The 21,711-nt window shown below is 42.2% G+C and overlaps 1 protein-coding gene across 2 annotated transcripts; it reads left to right on the forward strand.

Annotated features, from left to right (window-relative positions):
* The first annotated feature begins 160 nt into the window (after window positions 1-160).
* Window positions 161-18,986, forward strand: STIL (STIL centriolar assembly protein). Of its 2 annotated transcripts, none has more exons than XM_053949994.1 (16): window positions 161-339; window positions 1,380-1,487; window positions 1,820-1,935; window positions 2,044-2,231; window positions 3,210-3,457; window positions 4,288-4,371; window positions 4,486-4,572; window positions 6,230-6,377; window positions 7,492-7,601; window positions 8,408-8,522; window positions 9,312-10,364; window positions 11,661-11,805; window positions 12,551-12,776; window positions 14,685-14,877; window positions 15,472-15,722; window positions 17,472-18,986. In XM_053949994.1, exons 2-16 carry the CDS (start codon window positions 1,396-1,398, stop codon window positions 18,289-18,291), a joined length of 3,876 nt encoding a protein of 1,291 aa, XP_053805969.1. In that variant the 5' UTR covers window positions 161-339; window positions 1,380-1,395; the 3' UTR covers window positions 18,292-18,986. The 2 variants fall into 2 exon arrangements, with proteins under 2 accessions (XP_053805969.1, XP_053805968.1); XM_053949993.1 differs by having other exon boundaries at window positions 260-339; window positions 8,408-8,510.
* Window positions 18,987-21,711: the final 2,725 nt, after the last annotated feature.

Genomic DNA, 21,711 nt, shown 5'->3' on the forward strand with positions numbered 1-21,711 from the left:
GCGCGCGCGCTGGCGGTTGGTTTCCCCGGGGCGCGCTCTGATTGGCCGGGCGAGCCGTTCCCCGCCGCGCGCCGATTGGGCGGGGGCGGGCGGAGGGGGCGGGTTCTGCTCTCTGATTGGCCGGCGTGGCAGAGGGCCGGCCGGGGCCGCAGAAGGCGCCGGGGCAGGCGGGAGCGGCGGAGCTGGGCTTGGAGCAGCCGCCGGAGCCGCTGCCCTTCTCACGGCCGGAGCCCTTCTCACGGCCGCTGCCCGGCCGAGCCGGGGGCCGCAGCGGGGAGAGGAGGAGAGGGCAGAGTTGCGGCCCGGCCCGGATCCCGTTCGGCCCGGCCCGGATCGGAGGTACCCGCCCGGCGCCGGGAGGGTCCGCATCGCCCCAGCCCCGCCGAGCAGAGCGCGCCCGGTGCCCCTCTGCGAGTGCGGCTCGGGGTATAAAGAGCTGTGGGAGGAGGGGGGTGGGCTTCTGCTTCGTGCTTGTCAAGTTGAAACAGTTGGACTTAAAAAAAAAATGTCCTCTTCTGCAAATTTAAGTTTGAAGCTTGTTTGGGCACTTGGCTTTTAAGGGCAGTTAATTAAGTGCCGCTGGAAGCATCAGAGGTGGCCGAGTTCCTTGGAGGACTGCCTTAAAAATGAAGTTCTTTCCTGACAACTGGAAATGCAGAGGAAGCACCTTTGCTTGGCAAAGTTTCATGCTTGAGATAACTACAAAAAAACTTCTTGCTTGTTTGTTAAAAGGTATTGGGGTAATTGCCAAATTATATGGGCTGTCAATTGTTTTGTATGTTGCTTTGTTCAAAAAAATCTAATCCTGCTAGTGTAAATAAGTTAATGTGATTACATACTGATTTCTCCAGGGCTCATTGAAGTCTGGTGCAAAACTTGCAGTCATACTATTTGAGTTAAACCAAGGCTTTTTTTCAGAAGTCTTCAAAGTTTATGTGGTTTGAGTGCTCACTTGAAATACAAAGGCTAAAGCAGGGCTTTGGGAAGCTGATCTAGTGTTAAATTTGCTAAATCCGTTTTTTTGTGCCATGGGAGTTTCTACTTAGTGATAACTCTTTCTCTCCCTAAACTATATCCAAGCAGTTTTTCCTTAAGCTTTATCTGAGAGCTTGTATTTTGGCCTACACATCTTCCAAGGTTACACAAAGAAACTGTCAGGTGGACAGTAAAGGGTTTATGTTGACTTCGTAACTCTGAGAACTTCACAGGACAAAGATTCTGCTTTGTTGGCCTGGACTTGAAACAAAAAAAGTACCAACATTTTATGTATCCTATTTCTTGGTTTTCTTACTGTGTTATGCCTTTGTTCTTTCTTTCAAACATTTTAAGATAACGATCTACCATAAGCCTTTTTTTAAAAATCTTTGTGATCTTCCCAGATTTGCTCCCAAAAGGATGGTCCCTTTCAGTTTCCCTCTGTCCAAGTGTGCACTTTGGGACCCAGTCCCCATGGGCGATGTCATTGGCGCACACGTCACCTATTACAGGTATGGATTCATTCCCTTTTCGGGCAAGCTAAAGGTTCAAATAAATCATGGATTGTGTGATGCAAAGCCTCATTTTGTCTTTTGATTCTGTTGTATGACAAGGCCCAAAGGACAAGGAAGCAGTGTGTTTGTTACAAGCATATAGGGATTTTCATGGGAAAGATTTCAGTTTCCTTTCCTTTGTGTAACACAGTCCAGTGGCTTGAAAGTGCATAATTTTAAAGTAACTTAAAATTTCTTTCCATTTTCTTTCCACATGGATAAGTGATACTTTTTAAAAACAAGCATTAAAAAGAATTTGTGACTTAAACTTGCTTATTGTCTCTTTTTAGAAACCCCAGAATATCTCTGGTGGAGAAAACCTTGCGGCTTGCCTATCGCCATGCTAAGCAGAATGAAAAGAAACCATTTTCCTGTTTCCTGCTTGGGACCCTGACAGTAGATGAAGGTAATTCTAAACGTGAGGTAGACAGGCAGTGTTGGTTGGTTGACTAAGCTGTTGTTAAGGAGCCTGAGTTGTTCTCTTGGACTCTAACTTTATTTATTTATTTTGAAGGTGGCGAAGGCATAACGCTAACAATAGATCGCTTTGATCCTGGCCGAGAAGTTGCTGGTGGATCAGGCAAAATTCCAACTGCATCCCTTCCTGGAGACTTTTTGATTCCATGTACAGTTAATGCCTGGGGACCTTGTTCAGATAATATAATAGTGCACAGTGTTGAAGATATCAGATTGGCTTTCAAGGTAGGCAGCTCTTAGCAACTTTTGGGTCTCTAAAACAGTGAACTGTCTGCCAGGCAGAGCACTGGACTATGCACAGAGCTTGATTTCCAGCACAACAAGGTTATGGCTGTACCAAGACTATGTAGTTAATTGTGTGAAATGAGCTGCTTGACTGTCATTGAAAAGTGTATTGGAAACTGGTAAAATCAGTTAATCCTCACAGGTGTTTAAGGATCACAGAATCTTTAATCTTGGATGAAAATCTTGCTGACTGACCAAAGTTTTTCAGCTGGTCTGATCACCAAAACTAGCAAAACAAAAGAGATGGCAGCAAACTCACTTGAACAAGAGAAGACAGCTCTTTTGTTATTTTTCCCTTCAAAACTGTTATTAATCAGTTGCAGTATTTGGGCAGTTGTTGCTGAAGTGTTGCTAGGCGAGTGACCCGCCCAAAACGTGTACAGCCATATGTAGGTTAGCAGCCATAGCTGAAATGTGTGCTCGCTCTGCTGTAGACATGTAATCTACTAAATGCACTTTCCATTCCTGTAGACTTTTCCCTGTAGTTGTTGCAGTGTGTATTTTATAATAAAAATCAAGCCTGCTTCACGTCAGAACTTTTCTCATGATGATACGTTCAGATGTTAAATTACATATTTCTTGAATGCCAGTAAGAAAATTTTAACAAATAAGCTTGGACCTTTTAGTTTTCTGTTATTATATTAATTTTTATATAATTGACGTAACCCCAGGTTTTCTAATACATCATAAAACAATGCTAAGGTATGCATAGCTAATTTTCAAGTGTATTCTGCATTATTCATTATATTCAGTAGAGCAGTGAGCATTGGAGACCTAGATTAATGGCTTTTTGTATATTACCTACTGCAATAGTAGCTGTGATGAATGGTTTGAATTCCTATTGTAATACATCTTGAATCATGGTAATCATATGAAAATAATTTTCTGTATTTAACTCTTTTTTTTTTTTTCTTCTAGGGTCTGCAGCAGAGTCTGTGCAGTAAAGAATCTCTGGATCTTTCTAAACTGCTCACTGTTAGAGCTCACATTGTTTTCACAGAAAACCTGGATAATCTACACTTTAATTTTTACTGGGCTTCTCTTACTGTGGCAAATATTTTGGAATACACTCCTGTGAAGTCTGTCCCAATTATTCCAACAGCCCTAGCAAGAAATTTGAACAGTCCTTTGAATATTGCACAAGTTCAAGGAACGTACAAATGTGGGTGAGTAAAGAATGATGCTAAAGCTGTCAAAGTTGCCTGTCAGTTTCTTGCCTTTCCTAAAGGAGGTGGGGAGGAGAGATCTCAACTGTACTTTGCTTTTTAGTAAAATAACAGGCATAAAAATGGCATGTCTTCTGGCCCTGGAAATGTATTAAAAGTTATGAACAAGAAACAGGAAACGGGGTGGAGCAAAAACATTAACTGATTGAGTAGAAGTTCTTGCTTTTGGCTTCAGTGAAAGGATCTTCCTACTGGGGCAGGAGAACACCTCTAATCATCATAATAAATATAAACAGCTTCCAGCTTTTTAAACTCCATCAGTGCTTGCCCTGCAACGAAAAACAGATGCTAACCAAAGCTTTCTTTTTGTTAATTGTGCTTCTGAGATGGTATTGGGAAGTCCTCATTCTGACTGGTAACTAATTTAATAGGGTGAACTAAGGATAGATGAGAGAAATAGTGTGAAGCAACTGAATGTCATTTTATTTGGACAGGGACTTTATGAATGCCTCCCTGAAAGTTATTCTTCAAATTTAACATGACTTGTCCTTGGGGATTTGTTACGAACACTAATTCTATATTCACTAAAATACTACAAATAGTACTATGTAAATTTTGTCCTTGATAAGCCTTTGATACACAGGCAATTGCTGAAAAGCTGGGAAGTTGCTGTTAAGTGTGTAGAGTAAGAACAGTTTTGATCTTTAATTTTTTTCCTAAATTTCTTTTCTTACAGTATTTTTCTAAACTTGTGCTTTTCTCTTCAGGATTTTTTTCTGAAAAACTGCCTTCTAAAATACTAAAACAACCCAACTTTTGCTTTCTTTCAGCTACCTTACTATGGACCAAACACGGAAATTGCTTTTACTGCTTGAGTCCGATCCCAAGGCTTATGCTCTGCCATTAGTTGGAGTGTAAGTGTTTGTCCAGATTAATACACACATTGGTTTGAGATGTATCAGAGGGATTACACAGCAAAAATTTGGTAACAGAGCTGTCTCTAATTAGACTTTTTTTCTTGTTTCTAGTTGGCTGAGTGGAGTTACTCATATCTATAGTCCTCAAGTCTGGGCCTGTTGCTTGCGATATTTGTTCAGTTCTTCAATTCAAGAAAGGCAAGTCACTTTTATAGGTAAAACATAGAAGCTATTGGCTGCCTAAAAAAGTATTCCACAGAAATGCATGATAGCATAGGCTCTGCTCAAAGATATTTGAGGAAATTCTGTGATTTATATGTTGTATAGAGATAAGGCTGTCTGGTTTCAATGTTCTTTTTGGTTTTGGTTTCTGCACAAAAATTTTCTGTGACTGAAATGTTGGAAAGCTGAGCTGATATCTCCAAGTCAGAAGAGGGTGAATATTGATATCCTTAAGGTCACTGCATTTTAGTTTAAATAAGAAGCCAAAAGCAGGAAACAGTAGTTTAAGCAGTGGTGGGGTTTTGGTTTTGAGCTTTTCTTAGGGGTATTTTCTTTGAGATAAGTTTTCTTCCTGGTTGTGCCTGACCAGCATATTGAAGCATATTGATTTGCAGCCTATGCTGTCCTGTTATGACTTCCTGTTACATGTTCAGTTTTTTTTTTTTTTAAGAGTGTTTGCATTCTGGGCTTTTTTCATTGTGATGTTAATGGATAATCATTCCTCATTGTCTAGATATTTTCACTTGTTACATTTGCTGAGTTCTATTTGTTTGGAGCTGGGAGAGAGTTTAGGTGTTTATAGTTTGAAACTGCACCTCAGGTAAATGAAACTCTAAAATATACTGTATGCATAAGCACTTCTTCTGATTGACCACACTTGTTTTTTAAATTATGAAATACAACCACGTTTGGTGAACAGATGTGTCTGCAATTACAAAATAGACTTCTTTCCCTTAACAACTGAAATATGTCCAAACACAGATAAGGGACCAATTAGATTATTAGATAGGCAAGTGGGATGCTTGACTCTCATTAACTTTCACTGATGCCATCATGGAAGTGGATTAGGGAGATTTGATGAACCATGCAAACAGCATTAACCTCTGCAGGCAACTGCTTAATCTGTGCATCATACATTTTTATCTCTTTAAGTTTTAAATAAATTTTGAAGTTGCGTGAATGTGTTTTTCAAGCATCCTGTTTCTACTGCTTTTTCTATTGCATGTATTATTTAATGAAAAAGCAAACAAATAACCTCACAAACAAGCATGTTACAAGTGTTATAAAAAGAAAAACTTCTGAAAGTAGTACTGCCTTTTACTGGAAGCACACATTGTTGTCATTATCCTTGAAATTGTATTAAATGCTGATTGTTGTTACTTGCTATTCTCAACCTGTAGAAAAGAAAAACTTCAATATAATTTTCCTAAAAAAAATCTTTTTGCAAAGGAATGTTTTTTAAATGTTTAGGAATAACCAAGTCACTAAGTGCCTTTATAATGCCTCTTCAACTGAAAACTAAAAAGAAAAAAAACCACAATATCATTCTTACAGATGTTTTCTTCTCTGTTATGTTTGAACTCTTCCAGGAATTCATTTAAAGTACTAAGTGATCGTAAAGGTTGGAAATACAAAGGACATGGATGATTCCCATTTCTCTACTTTTCTTTGATTCTTGCATGTGGCTATAGTCATAAATCCATCTGCACTGTCTATAGCTAAGCACCTCTCAAAATGCTATGATTCACCAGTTTGCTAAACTGTGTGAAAATTTGTTCACTATATTGAAAATCTAAGGGCCTTCTTCATGTTTAAGTTATTTACTTAAAGATGTGTTTTTCTTCTGTTTTAGGGTTTTTTCAGAATCTGGGAGTTTTCTTATTGTGCTTTATTCCTTGACACACAAGGAACCAGAGTTTTATGAGTGTGTTCCATGCAGTGGGCAGACTGAGCTGGGGTTTCAGATCCTAACTTGCCATGAAACAGTTCACCTCTTCAAAGTAAGTGTCTTGCTTTCCTCCTGCATCATAGTACTTCAAAATATGCCTTAAAACAGTCATTATGGTGTGACCCAAATAGATCTGCAGTGTTTGAAAATGATGTAGCTCTATAGAGCTGCTTTTTCCTGGGGACTACTGTAAATTCAGTTTGTCCCTCAAATTGAGAAATTGCTTCCAAAGTCAGCACTGCTCACTTTTCTAATAGCATTAAGCATCTGTCTTTTAAGTATAGTGTGCTGTGTTAGTGTTCCTTCCTACTAATGACCTTCTGGCCTTATGAGCAGAGACTCAGGCTTCCTACAGCATTTGTTACTTTGGTGTGCTGTGTTCACCTTGGCCACATCTAACAGCTGTCCTGGGTGATGCTTGCTGGAGAACAAAGCTGAGTGTTGTGCTTTGCTTGAAGTTGAATGCAAAAAGGAATTCAGAGGTTACCAATTTCATCACAGCTTTATTAATGGCAAATTTTATCTTTGTGCAAAGTAACTCTCTGAAAGAACTTGATGATAGTAAGGTTTGAGGAAGTTCTAGGAAATCTCAGTTCCTTATGTGTTTTCCTGGGCTTGTTCAGAACCTGAAGTTGAGCTGTTAATTTGCTCAGTAAGTGCTGCTGTGCTCTGGCAGGGAAGCAGTGAGTGTAATGTGTGTGCTATGCTGTGTCCTCATTTCTCTTCCCAATTGTATTTCCTTGTCAGGGCTGCCTCCTACCTTTAGCCTAGGGACAGCTCAGCTTTCTGAAGATGACAGATCTCTCCACAGAAGCTCACTTCTGTTGTTTCCAGGAGTTGCCCAGCTGTGGTGTGTGAAACAGTGCAGGAACGTTTGCTGTTTCCTGTAGCGGTGGCAGCCCTGGAGGAGTATCAGAGCAGTTACAGTGAGGAAGCATCTGTCCATGACTATAATTAGCCCAACTACTTCACAGAGTAGCAGGGGAACAGTATTAAACAGGAAGGGAAGTTGCCTGCTTCCTTGTAGTGCTGAAAAATTTGAAAGTAGGGGACAAGCAGCAAATAATCATATACATGTCCTTAAAGCTGTTTCTTTGGGAGTAGTACCTCAGTGATTGAAAGTTTGAAGGTTTTGTGCTTCACAAATAAGGAACATTTCATTCCAGAATGTTGAACCATCAGACAAGAGCCCCATCCAGTTTGAGTTGAGTGCAGAAAACCAAAATGCAGAAACTGAGTTCTTCAGCAGAATTTGCAAGAAACTTCCAATCAAAAGGTAAATCTCTCAGATGCCATTTATGTGCAAAAATGAAATATTTATTGGATGAGGGTTTTGATCTGTTCTGTGCTGTGTCAGTTGAGCTGTGCATACATTCTCTTGCATTAAAATCTGTGTATGTGCTTTTACTTAATCCTAGAGTTAATATTTTTCAAGTAAGGTGGTCAAGCTGTCTGTATTCCAAAAAAACCTACTTGATACTGGTGGTTTTAATTTATACAGTGGCTGTTTCTAAAAAGGCTTCCTTACTGATGAGGCTTAGTTTGCTGTATTAAGCTTTAAGTGAGATCTGTGCTTTGAAGCAAATCTCTAATTGAAATCTACTTAAGTAAAAAAAAAAAATCCTTTTTTTCTTCCCACCTTTTAGAGCTCCAAGACCTGGATAGGTTGAAACTTAGTAATTTTTAAGAACCTGGCTTATCCATCAAATTTTTATCTATGACTAGAAGATGGCCTTTATTTTCCTTCAAACAATGTTACAATCTTTACTGTAGCACCTCCTATCTTTTTACTAAATATCAGTGCTTTGCTGTTGGAATGTCACTTAAAAGGTGTGTTTGTGTGATGCTGTGGGGAGGGAGGCTTTGTATCTTCTTGCCCAAAAGCAGCATTTCATTTTCATTGTTTCATCTTAAAACTGTTTGCTGGGTGAACTCCCCTGCTAACCAGGGAGAAGATGGATAGCAGCTGCTTCTTAGAAAAATGATGCACTGTAGATGGCACATTGAAAACCATGAAGTTTCATGTTACTGCTGCCAAATCTGACAATCAAACACTTTTACTTTGATTTATCTTGGTTTTAGTCTTCCCCAAGGCTCTTCACCCAGCAAGTTTTCAGCAAGTGATCATGACTCTGGTGTGGAAGATGAGGATTTATCCCCCAGACCAATTCCAAGTCCTCACCCAGTGAGTCAACAGGTAACTAAATAAATAGTTGCTCTGGGTATTTCAGATGTGACACTTAGAGCAGCAAAATTCATTATAAGGGAACTGGAGAGTGTAAAGCTTCTCTCTCTCAAGCTAGCAGGGAAAAACAGAATTGAAGAAATTAACCATGAGTCCCACTCCTGTAGTTAATCTGCCATTTTTCCAGGGTTTTAGACATGTTAAATTCCTGTACATGCTGTGATTCGGGAACAGAGATAGTAGTTTCTGTTTTAGGAATGTCACTGTTGTTGAATGAAGAGCTGTAGTGTCTGAGATAGAAACAGCCAGTTCTTGTGGTTTTTTATTTCATTTACCCAAAAGATCTGCTCTGTCCTTTTTTTCACTGAAGTGTGTACAAATGCAATAAATACCAACCCTTGTACAGCATAGGTCTAGAAGGATGTGGTAATTGTGTATAAAATATGTCCTATTGCAGCTGTCTCCTGGATTTAAGAATAGTAAGAGGGGACACAGAGTCCACTTCTAGAAGGGAAATATCCATATTCTGAAATGCTCCCAAATGACTTGGAGCATTCATTTGGCAGATGGGGCTGTTACACTATATAAAAGCAATTTTCCTTTAAGAATGATCCTAGAGATCTTGCTGCTTTTTCTGGATTCTCCAGTCTTTAAGGAATGTGTTTAACATGTGATTGGTTTGGAAGCTGATAATCATCATATATTGATTTTAAATGAAAACATTTTCTTTGAGGAACTTCTGCATTCAAAGAGCAGACAATGTTTTAAAATTATCATACGTGTGTGTGATTGTTCCTTCAGGTTACCAGAATTTTTCCTTCAGTGCCGGAGCTGTCACTTGTTTTGGATGGGAGTTTTGTAGAACAAGGACAATCATCTAAGCCTGTGGGGACTTCAAGTGCTAAAAGTCTACCCGCAGTGCCAAATCAGCCTATTAAAAAGAAGTGTTGCATGAGATCCACGTGTCACCCCAGCCAGCACTCTGAAGACAGGCAGAACTTTCCTGCTAATATGGGAGATCCCACTTTGAGACGATTGCCCAACCCTATAAACCAGAAAATTCCAGCTTCGATGCCTTGTAGAGGAAGTCAAGCTCTACTACAGCAGCAGGTGCAGTGTAAGAAGGCTTCCCCTCAATCAAGAAAAAGTTCAGGATCATCTTCTCCTTCAACCCCTTGTAGTGGGCCTTCCCCAGATACATCTGTGCACCACCCCAGAAAGCCATTGGAAAAACTTGTATTAAGTCCTGAGAGTGTCACACCACAGGGAGAGCCTCTGCTTAGGAGAACATCAATATCTGGCTCCAAGCAGCTTCCTGCTGTTACACAGCCAGTCCTCCACAACTCTGCTTTGTCACCACAGAGCTGCAGACAACCACCAGATCTGCAGGTGCCAGTTCAAGTGCCACCTTCCTGTCCAGCATGCAGCTGTCAGTGTCCTGCTTCTCTCCAGTATAATCCCATGAACTCATGGCAAGGGGTTGGTAAAATGAGCCCCAAAGACGGAGCGGAAATCCAATCTGAGATGGCTCAGCAAAATCCTTGTGCAGTGTTCCATCAAAATATCATTTGCCCAAATGTTTGCTGCAACCCAGGATATGCCACGAGCAGCCCTATAAACGTGAGATATCCTGGGCAAACAGGGAGCTGTTCTCTTGACAATGGCTTATCACCTGGAATAAGGATGCCATCGAGTGCGAGCCCCTCGAGTCTGCAGTGCTGTGCAGCCCACTCCCAGTGCCTGCACACGCCTGCTCCTGCAGCAGCATCAGATAATGGCATGATGGGATTATCTCCAGATGCATACCGGCTCCTTACCGAGCAAGACAGACAACTCAAATTACTTCAGGCTCAGGTTTGTGGAAATGTCAGCTTTCTCCTCTGCCCTCTCAGTGATTATGCTTTGATAGTTCCCCTGCCAAAGGAATTAAATTAACCGTTGTCTATCCGTGTTGGAACATGGGAGCGTGTCATACCAGCTGCAGTTTGGGCATGGAGAGGGGACTCAATTAGCTCTACCAATTGGTGTCCCTTTAAAAACTATTTGACTTGTATCTAATTAAATTTTGCATTTATTTTTGTGGTATTTCCACAACATGAAGGTTTATTTTAAGTAGACTGTTTGTAATACTGTTGCAAAACGATAGACTTTCTGTATAAATGCTTTTCTACTTACATGCTTGTCTGTGTTAAAAAAAAAATTGCATAGGCTATGGACTTTGGAATTAATATAAACATAAGATGAACCACAGAACGTTCTCATATGTTGCTTTTTCCACCTTCAAGTCTGCAGCTCCCTGAGCTGTTGCTTTGAAAACTTAAGTTGTCTGCATTGATGCCTGGTTCATCAGGTCCTTTCTCTGCTAGAAAACTGGACTTTGGGGATCTTGCTGTGCTCTGTTGCCTCACCAGGTTAAGTTTCTTCAAAGTATCAGCCCCTTGATCAACCTGCTGGCCCTGTGTTTTGCAGGTATGATTTGGGGCTGAAGAGACAGAGTTTAAATTTTGCTGCTGGTGATGAACAATACAAACAGAAAAGTTTGCAGTACTTGAACTAGAAAACTGCAGCTGGGATTGTTTTTGGTATAGTTCCTGTATGTAAAGTCATGCTCCCAAAGCATGGGTTGTCCATGAGGGAAACCCCTCCTTACTGCAGCCTTCACTGTTACTGTATTTCTCCCTGGAGCTGCAGGCTAATCGGTGAACAGGGTGGATGAAAATCCTGAAGAGAAGATTGCCTGGCAACCTTAATTTTATCATTTAATTGCTTAGCTTTGTAATTAATACAAAGTTGGTGTAGGGACAGTTGGCATATAAATGCTTGGCTGGTAAGGCAGTTAATAGGCTTTGTATGTGAATGAAAGAGAAGGAATACTTCCAGCAAGTGTGGTGCAAATAGGCTTTACCCAAGTTGTCTTGGTGCTGCCTCTGCCAATGTGCTTAAAGATCTTCTTTGCTAGCTCTGCCAGCATCAAAATTGGTGTTTTGATTTATGCTGTGTGCACTGCTGGGAGCTGGAAGGTGCTCAGACTGCTGTGGCAGCACAGCCTGTATTTGCATCCAGATCTTCGCAGAGCCCCATTAATTCACTTTTGCCTGGTATAGCTGATATTTTATTGTGCAGATCCTAACTTTGCGATGACTGTTGCAGATCCAACGCTTGCTGGAAGCTCAGGCTCGCCAGGAGGGTTCCTCGGAGGCTGTGCAGCCGGAGAAGCCGGGGGAGCTTGTTTCCTTGGAAACACAGACCTCGCCGCCATCCCACAAGAGAAGTGTGAGCGTTGCCGTGAGCACAGGTAACGCTTCCTTCTTTTAAAACAGACCGGCACTGCTTTTTTCTGGACATTCCTGTGGTTTCTTTGGGCATTGAGGAAATGTTTTGCAGAAATGCTGAAGCTGTGCAAACATGCACCTAGATCCAAAAAATACCTAAGTTGTTGAGGTGTTATTTGCAAGTTTAGGCTGGAGTTACTTTTGTCTTTGGCCATCACTGAAATAATTATTATTCCAATAGCTTTAGCAAGGTGTTCTGTTTAAAATGCTGTCTTGTTGAAATGTAACTCCTCATCTTTTTTTATTTCATACAGTGTTTTGAAAAGTAACAACTTCTATGCCATATAATGTTCCAATAAATATATTATTGATGTTGTTTGTAAATCATGCATGAAGAGGAGATTGTATTTGCTTTAGTTCAGGAGAGTTATGCAGCTGTATCTGTACAGCTGCATATTAACTTATTGGTTCCTGTTAAATCCATGGAAATGTTGTTCTTAGTCTGGAGGAAACTTTGAATCAGGCTCAAGGTCAATGCATTAAAATTATTAAATACAAACATTGATTTTCATAAAGTATACTTCGGAAGAAACTAGGACTTGAATGATATTTTGACAACTTTTAGCTGATTTAAACTGTAAATCACACTTTAAATGGTGAAAGAAACATGAACGGGGGAAAATTATTCCTCTAGCTATAGAAAGCCAAAGGGTCTCAGAAAAAAGTAATGACTCTTCCTAAATAGTTAAACCTCTAATTTTGTCCTAGGTGCTAGTTTATTTTGGAATACAGCCTCAGAAAAACAAGGCAACTCCATACCACGAGGGAAAAAAGAAGATGAAGAGATTTCTAAGGAGGACATAAGCATTTCAATTAATGCTGAACAAGATGCAAGTAATACAAGTATTGCTTCGTCCTTAAGGGTGGTTGACATGCCCAGCTTTGTAGAGAGTATTCACCTTGTGGAAGAAGGAACTAATCAGAACACTCCCCAGTAAGTAACAGAAACACCCTGTGCTCACATAATGTGCTGAACTGCCTATGTAAGCTATTACTTCTGTAATATTTTTTTCTTTGGGAGTTATAAATAGTCTGACCTCAGCTGTTGTGTTCTCTCCGTTCTTTATTTTGTAATTATGCTTTGAATTGTACAGCTCACCAAAACACATCTGCCTTTAGAGTCTGTGTTTATCATCAGGCAGGTTTAGCTCTCGCCTACCTGTCAGCAGCAGCTGATGGCAGAAGCCTTTAACTTACAAAAGCATGCACTGTGCTGGCAACATTTCTTTTCTTACCTTAAATCCTGACTGGAAAAGGGGATGCTGCTATACTCAGTTGTTTTCCTGCAGTGGCTTTTCCTTGTCATCATTCAGAACCTTTCCAGTTCTGAGGGGCTTGGGATGAGGTTATTTACGATTATGTGGCTGTTCCCTGAATTTCTCTTTATTTTATGCCTGATTACTTTGTGTGTGGTGCATGCAGATACTGACTTCACTGCTGTTAATTTAATTATTTTTAAGCTCAGTTGCTTTATAGAGCAGTGACTAATCTCAGACTAATTTGGGAAGTGGTTTTAAAAATATTTTCAATTATCTATATGGATGCTACTTCTACGTAGGAATAGCTCAACAATTTAGCACTTAGTGATCTAATATTGTCTAAGTATAAAAAGCCAAAGGAGGGGGAATACTCTTCCAGTTAAATTAGGTTCCTAAAATACTCATATTGGGGAAAATGATGGTAATTAAGCTATAACTATTTGTAGTCCTTGATTAAAGTGCTGTCTGCAAACATATACTGGTACCAGAAATGTTATGGATTCAGATCGATCTTATGAACCTTGTATTTTAGGACAATGCCATCTTAAGGGTCTCTTCAACTTGGATTCATAAACCAGTAAAATAGCTGGGAAGTATCTTATAGTGAGAATGTAGAGCATCACCCAGATTTCTTTGAGGAGGAGGAGGGGAACATTTTTGGGAATGATGAATAATTGCTAGTGTAACAGTAGCTGATAACCTACATTGACTATCTGGTACGTCACGTGGTTTAAATCTTATCGCTTTCAACACAGGCAATTGATCAGTTGAGTTCTGAAATTCCCTTATCTTACACTTGTCTCCTCAGGAGGAACAGGAAGGGGGAGGAGGGTTGCTTGAGGATCTTCTTGGGATGATAGTAGTATTGATATGTCTGGTCTCCAAAGGCTTATGCAATGCACACACCAATGAGGGGGGAGCATTGTGTTATAACTCATTCAGTGTTTACCCTTTTTAGCCTTTATAGTTCCTCTTTCACATCTCTTATTGAAAAATATTTCAGATAGTTGTTTGTTCTCAGTCTGTGATACTCAGTGTGCATGTGTGTACTTGTAACTGTCTTTGAGAAGTTTTTAAACTTCTCAGGAATCCCATGATAAGTTATGCCACAGGAATCCCACGGTAAGTTATGTACCTTGGTAAAAGCAGCTTTTTTTAATATGTCATGTGTCAGAGCATACAGAAGATACTTGCTTCTAAAGGCTTATACGTGATATGCTGAAAACGTAAATTCCAAATTGTTAATAACTTCCCTTTCATCTGGTTTAAGTCATAGTGTGCCACTGAGTTTTGACTCGTCCAGAGATGCTGTTGCCACTTTCAAATCGTCTTTTGGAAAACTAGTCAGTTGTAGTTGCACACTTGGAGGTCTATTTCCTCAGTGCTCAAATGACTTTGGAGAGGAAGTGACTGCAGAAAGGAGCAAAGCCTTGAGCAGCAGGCAAAACTAAAACTCCTTAGGATCCGTTTGCAGTACTCAGTTGTTCTCCTCTGATGTTCATGAACAAATAAAGTACATGTAGTGATAACGATGCTTCTGCTGTTTCAAGGAAGTATGTAGCTCTCTTGGTGTTCTCTTCCAGAACTGGAAACGTTTCCCAAGCACTTGTTCGTGGTTCATCCCTGGAAGAAAGTGTCAGTGTGTCTTTACAGAAAGAGCCATCGGAGGGAGCCAGGAGCCAGGTGGTGGTAACGAGTGAGCAGAGCTCGGAGCCACCCGCCTCGCTGCTGCCTCAGCAGCCCTCAGAGGAGCTGAAGCTTTACCAGGACTTACTGGTAACTCCTGCACGTTTTATATTCTGTACTGAATGCAGCAGTCAGAACAGCACCCTGCTGAACTTATGATGTGGTATTGGCATGAATGAAAGCTGCTTGTGGTTTTCAAATGCGCATTGTGCTCTACAGAAAACTCTGAGTTTGTGGTTCTTCAATTTTTTTAAGTGGTTATTTTGTACTTCTCATTCATGCATACCTGGAGTACTTTATATTAGCTAATAAATAATATTTTTTTAATTCAAGGACATCAGCTGATAACTTCCCAAATTAGGGGCCTTAATAACACAGCATTTTACCTTCAAGTCCCTTAAAGGGCAGATATTTTAATCTTGAAGATTATCAGTATGTGATGTGTTTGATTTCAGAACAGACTCTTAGAGAAAGCTTAAAATGTAAAATGTTCCAGTGTTTGACTACACTGCTCTGAGTTTAAGTGATTGCATCTGAGCTGTATCTGAATTTGACTTCTTTGTCAGAATAAACTAGTAATCCATCAAGTTGTATTTGAAGTTGTGTAAGAGTAAGTCAGGATTTTGGTATTTGACAGTCCCTGTATGTCATTATGTTTGTGCCATGTGCTCCCTTTTTCTGTAGGGCCAAGTAAACCACCTCTTAAAGACCTCAGAAGTGCAAGATAACTTGCCTTTAAAATCAGGATTTGTTGTTGGTGATGGTCCTACGTATCAGGATATTGATGATACAGAAGTGGCTTCAGAGACTGACACAGGAGGGGTGGACAAAGAGAGTGTCATTAGTGCCACACTCAAACAGCTGAGGAGTCTTGGAGTGACAGTGGACTCGCCTGGCAGTATGAAGGAAAATACACACAAAGTGGAGAATGCCAGGTAAAATGCTGGTGGTTTTGAGTAGTAATATGCAGATCCAGCTGAAAATTAAGATTTGGCTCAGTGAGCCAAGAGAAGACTCTGTTCACTGCTGATGGGCCTTTCAGATAGGTTAAGAGCTCTGCTAGCAAAACTCAGAATATTTAAATAGAACACAAGTAGCTCTTGCTGTTAGAGCATCTGGTGATTCTTAAAGCGTTGTGCATGCAATTCCCTACAATAACAAGGAAGCTATGGCCAATTCTTTGGTCTGTGTCCAAGTATTCCAGAGCAGCTCTGGACTTGAGAGACTGAACATTAAGCAGATGTGTATTTAGTCATTGCTTCTTAACCTTTGTCTTGCACTTTACCAGTACATGTGAAATTATTATTGTGGCTTTGGTATCTAATCAAAACTGGTTCTGTCCTAATTGCTTGTTATTGTGGGTGCTGTGCCTTGAGCAGAGAAAGTGCTGGGGAGAGAAACAACAGCCTTGTTGAAACAGAGGAAGGAACAGAGAAGTAACTTCAGAAGGAGGGTTTTTAGGCACAGGAATTTACTTGCATAGCTGTGTAGGCATAGGCTGACTGCCTGGTGCAGCTTCACTTTCATCCTTATTGTCTTCTTGATCCTAGTGTGTAGCTGTTATGTAAACAAAAAATCTAACCACCTCCTAATTAATCTTCTCTTCAGCCATGTGTCAAAAGCTGTTTCCAATCATACAGTTTCTAACCTCTTTTCTCTCCTATTTACTTGTATTTTATTGGGTGTTTTTCTGCAATTTCTGGGCTACCTTCCTGGCTGGAGTCTGTCAGTGTTCTTTTAATGTCAGTAACATGCTAACATGTGAACCTGTAAGGCGAAACTGGAACTCTCGGGGTTTTTTTCTTCAAACTTGGGGAGTGGGGTGGAGTTCTTCCTTCTGCCACTTTCAAGACTGATAAACAATTCTGAGAAAAGGTCTACAGCTCAGTAGAGAAGGAAACAACAGTGCAGCTCCATAGCATAATAAGTGGTTGTTGTTGCTGAGCCAGTTTATTCTCCCTGGGCAAACTTCAGAATCTGTGCTCAGTGAAATAGGAAGCCTCTTAATTCTTAATATGAGGAGCTTGGATTTATAAACTAATATATGATGTGTGAACTAAATGCAGTGGTTTACAACCATTACTGGTGTACCAAAGCTTGTTCTTTCAGTGTTTAAACACTTGATGTATATACAAGAAATTACTGCACCAGGCAACAGAACAAATGAACTTTCCTCATTTGAAGATACTTCAAAAACTAGAACCTTTTAGGCTTCTGGAAACAGATGCTATGTCAGAGTTTCTGTAAAAATCCTGGAATTACCATGCAGTGGGAAAGATGTTCTTGGTCTCAGTCATTTGGCTTGTATTTCTAGCTGTAAAATTTGGGCTGAATGATAGAATTTAGAGTTGTAGGATCAGACACACATAACGTCACATTCACTGGTGAGAAAAGACCAAGAGTTCAAACCTGCTTTAAAACCAAAACCAGCACTGTAACCTGCTAGAGACGGGTGATTCTTCATATGACAGTACTGTGTATTGAAGAAGGGAATATTATCCATCCTCTGACAGTGTGTGGGTACTATGGGGGTGAGCAGTTGGTTTTAAGTATGTGCAGATAAGATGATCTCAGTCCTGATGGAGCTGTGTTCAGAAGAAAGGAGAAATCAGTATAGTCAGCAAAATTGTGAAATGGATGCTTTTCCTGTAATGCTAAGGTAACTTTTTGATGCTTTATTTCAGCATCTTGGCGTGCATAAGTCCTGAAGCAGTGGTGCCTGGATTAAATTCCATGTTACTTGCCAATGTCAGCATGTGTCCCAATATTGTTGATCTGAGCATGGAAGCAAATGCCATAGCCCTGAAATATCTCAGTGAAAACCAGTTATCCCGACTGTCTCTCAGTCGCTCAGGCCAAAATCCTCCCACAGATTTCTCCTTCCAAGACATCTTGCAAACAAATACGGACAAGAGCATGGTGGGTCTGAGTTTAATTTCACCCAACAATATGTCCTTCGCCACCAAGAAGTACATGAAGCGATACGGGCTGATACAGGGCGATGACAGCAGCGAAGATGAAGAGGAACTGCAGGCTCACGATGGCAATTTTGGCACTGTCAGAAACAAAAGCATGCCAGATAAAAACTGTACCCCTGCATTGGACAGCTTCAGCCACCAGACTGAATTACCCAAAAGAATGGATGGAAGACTTCCCATTCACCTAAAAAGTCACAGCAGAGAGTTGACTACTAATGCTTCTCCACCAGAATTAAACAGCCCTGCGTTAAGAAACATTACAAATGAAGTTTTTCCTCCCAGAACAGATCAAGCCGATGAAAACTCTCTTCAGTTCCTAAAGGATTTAAAATCAAAAACCAGATTGTTACCTGGGAGGGTTGAATTCACTGAACAACCCGTCAGGAAAGATGAAGGAGATACTCAGGCCTTTCGTGGAAATCTACAGACTCCAGCTCTTGAAATGTTAAACCAGTCAAACAGCATCAATTCTGTTGGCACCATTCTTGATGTCAAACAACTCAGGCAATTACCAAAGCTGTTCTGAACATCCCTTGAGATGGCTGCAACCACCGCTTCAAATCAGAGGGACCTCTCTGTAAAAGACTACAGGAAACCACAGATTGAGCTCTCTTTGAAGAGGTCACTCTGTTGTAGCAATGTAAAACTTGCAGAGCTGAGATTTCAGCCAGCTCAGGGACAGCCACCTCAAAGTGCCTGGCTGAGGCAGTGCTGATCAGCATAGACACATGTGTGCACTTTTGTTTACAGTTAGGTGTGATTTTAAAGCATATTGAAGGTAAATCAACCTGAGCCCAAGATGTACTTTTAATATAATTTTAACAGTAGTGATTACTAAAGTGTTCTTTTGTTGACTTTTTTAAAAACAGACTTTTCCATGTTTGTGCCAACTGTGAGCCACTGATAATGTGTGTGGCAGAGCAGGGGTAACAGAGCTAAAGCACTAATTTTTAGAAGTTTGCTGAAATGGTTGGATTCCTGTGTCTGGGTTGTGTCTGTGGGGAAGGGAAATACAACTTTGGCTTTACTTTGCGTAAAATTATTTCAAATTCTGCCAAAATGGCACATGTAACTCTCTGTATCATGAAATCTTTGAAAGAAACGGGGAAAAGCTGGCGCTTTTAAGACTTGTAATTTTTTTTCACTGCTATGTTTTCTATTTATTTAAAATTACATATTGCTGATAAAGGTCAAAGTTTCCATTAAAAAAATTAATCTTCACTTGACTAATGCTGTCTTTATTTAAGACACATGTGGCTTCCCAGTCATTGTTAAAATGGTTAACTTGAAGTTCAAGTTAACCATTCACCTGCTACTGAACTCACCAGGAATCTGATACTGGGTAGTGGGGTAAGCAGAAATAATAATTTACTTTGTTCTGGATTAACACATAAATATTTTGTCACCAAGCACTCCACTATTAATGAGGCAGCTCTCTTCCGAAACCTTGTGATGATAATATTGCACAAGGTGAAGAATTTGGCTGGAAGTGGTGATTCATTCCCATTCCCACCATTCCTGATGGGAGGACAGTGGAATGATGGTGGAGCCATGTGTTTTCTCACTGGCCTTTTAGGTGCATCAGCATTCTCCCACAGGCTTTGGAACAAACTTTGTTTTAGTCATGGCATTGTCTCAACAGCAGTTCAGCCTGGTGCTGACCTTGCCTTTCCTGTTCTGTGTGTTAAACCAGAGATTAAAACACCCCACACTGAAATCCCAGTCAGATCCTAAGGACTGCAGTGTTCATTCTTGGTATGTTTGAGTGGGCACTAATTGCTAATTAATTTATTACAGAATTGGGCTGAGATAAGCCATGTGCTGTTTTGAAGCCCGTACAGAGAGGGGAAGGCAGCAGCTCTTTTAAGCCAGAATTTCTCTTCTCACGCAGCCTCTTCCATCAACAAAGATATTTGCTTCCTTTCAGGAAAGGTGCTACTTTACTGTGCTGAAAAATAAAACCTTTCTCAGTCCCTGAATCTCCCCTGGATCAGGCATAAGCTTATTATCTGCCAGCACATTTTCTGCTGAATCAGTCAAAAAATAGTTAATGTTTTTGAACATTCCAGTGAGATGAATGAGGCAATTCATACCTCTGAGCTATTGTTGCAGGGTTTTGTTCTTTGTTTCCTATTGTAAAATGTCTGGAAACACAGGAAGATGACAGTTGTATTGGTTAATATTTTAAAGACTTTCTTCAAATGCCCAAGGGCTAGAAACAATTTGAAAACAAAAGCCAAACTACTTCCACAGAGCTCAGGACAAGGGTGTGGCGTTATAATAAGTTACACAAAGCATATAATCCTGGACAGCAACCTCTGAGCAAGCAAAATGTTAATTTACTGGACCAAAGCAACAAAAAACACGGCTTCCCTTTAAGCAGCATTTTCCTTTCCTAGTGCGGTGCTGAGTAATTTCAAGAAGTCTGGATATTTTTTTTCCCTGAAGCATCCACTGCAATTTGAGGTTAAAAAAGCACACACGTAAAGCAAGGTCTGGCTTTGTTAACTGAGACCCAAGCTCCAGAGCTGGCTTGTGAGGTGATGGCATGGCTAATGGGGCAACATTAAGGCTTTCTTGATTTGGTTTTTGGGTGGTTTTTTTCTGTTTTGTTTTGGTTTTTCTTCTATTGTTTCTAGCTCTTCTTTACTATAATTAAGGGAAGATATTTATAGTGCTAGCTAAAGAGGTGCTGGGCCTGCTCGGAGCATCACTGACTGCTTTACTTTGGATCATTTTGGTACTCCCCACCCTGACTGAAGGGTTTGATCCCTCTTCAGTAAAGTAAAAATGCGGTCCGGGGGTGTGTTGAGCACGGCCCCGGCTCCCACCGCAGCGGGCACAGGCACGGCTGGGAATGGCCCTCGGTGCTCAGAAGATGCTCGGCTTCCTAATCTCCCCCGCCCAGCCCCGGCTGTTCTATCTTTAACGCTTCCTGTTGGTGAGAGGAGCCGGCTCAAAAATGGTCGTGTTTCCTGGCGGGAGGCACGGCGGGCTCTCCGGCGCGTCGTGACCGTCCCTGCCCCGCCGCCCCACGCACGCTGCCGGCATCGTGCGGGCTCCTGCCGCCCGGGACACGGCCCCGGCCCCCGGCCGTGCCGCGGGGGCAGCGCCCGGGGCTTGTGGAAACCTCTCCCACGGCCGCGTCCAGAGCGGGAGGCTGAGGGGAAGGAGTGAAAGGAAGAATAACAGCTCCGGCATTTCCCCCTGCGGAGGGCGCGCAGGTGGCGGGGAGACAATAGCGACCCCCGCACCCCGGCCCCGCCGCCGCTCCCCGCTCCACGGCAGGTGCGGCCGGGCCTCGCCGCCGCTTGTCCCCGAGCCCCGCGCACGGCCGGGGGACGCCGCCTGGCCCAAACCCCGCAGAGGGGACCGAGGGTGTCCCGGGAGGGGCTCAGCCCGGGCCCCTTCCCTCCCGCCCCGCTCCGGCCGTGATTTCGTTGATTTTCGGGTTCCCGCGCGGGCCGGTCCCCGAGTGTCCAAACCCGCTCCCCACCGCTGCCTTTAGGGCCGCGCTACCCGCGGGTGCCCGGAGGAGCGGAGCTGGGACCCTCCAGCGACTCCTGCCTTCCCCCTTTCCATGCCGGGAGCCTCTGGCATTTCGGGGAGCTTTTCACGCCTCCCGTCGTTTTGCGATCACCGCGCAGGGCACCGCGACCGCCGCACCGCCCGCTCCGTCCCCACGAGCCGCTCCGGGGGCACGGGGCTCTGGCCGGGCCGGGGATCCCTGCCCGCCCGGGCCCGGAGCTCGCCGCGGCCTGGCTGAGCCCCTTCCCCGACGGGGCGCGCAGCCGGTCCCCGGCTCCAGCCCCGCTGGCTGCCCCGCACTGCTGCGGGGCGAGCCGGGGCCCTTTTCTCCCTTCCCCAAGCCCCTCTCCTCCAGGGTCCGCCTCTAACATCCCAAATTTCTCGAGGGCGAGAGGTGCCGGCTCGGTACGCGCTCCGC

Source organism: Vidua chalybeata, chromosome 9 (assembly GCF_026979565.1).
Source record: "Vidua chalybeata isolate OUT-0048 chromosome 9, bVidCha1 merged haplotype, whole genome shotgun sequence".
Taxonomy (NCBI): domain Eukaryota; kingdom Metazoa; phylum Chordata; class Aves; order Passeriformes; family Viduidae; genus Vidua; species Vidua chalybeata.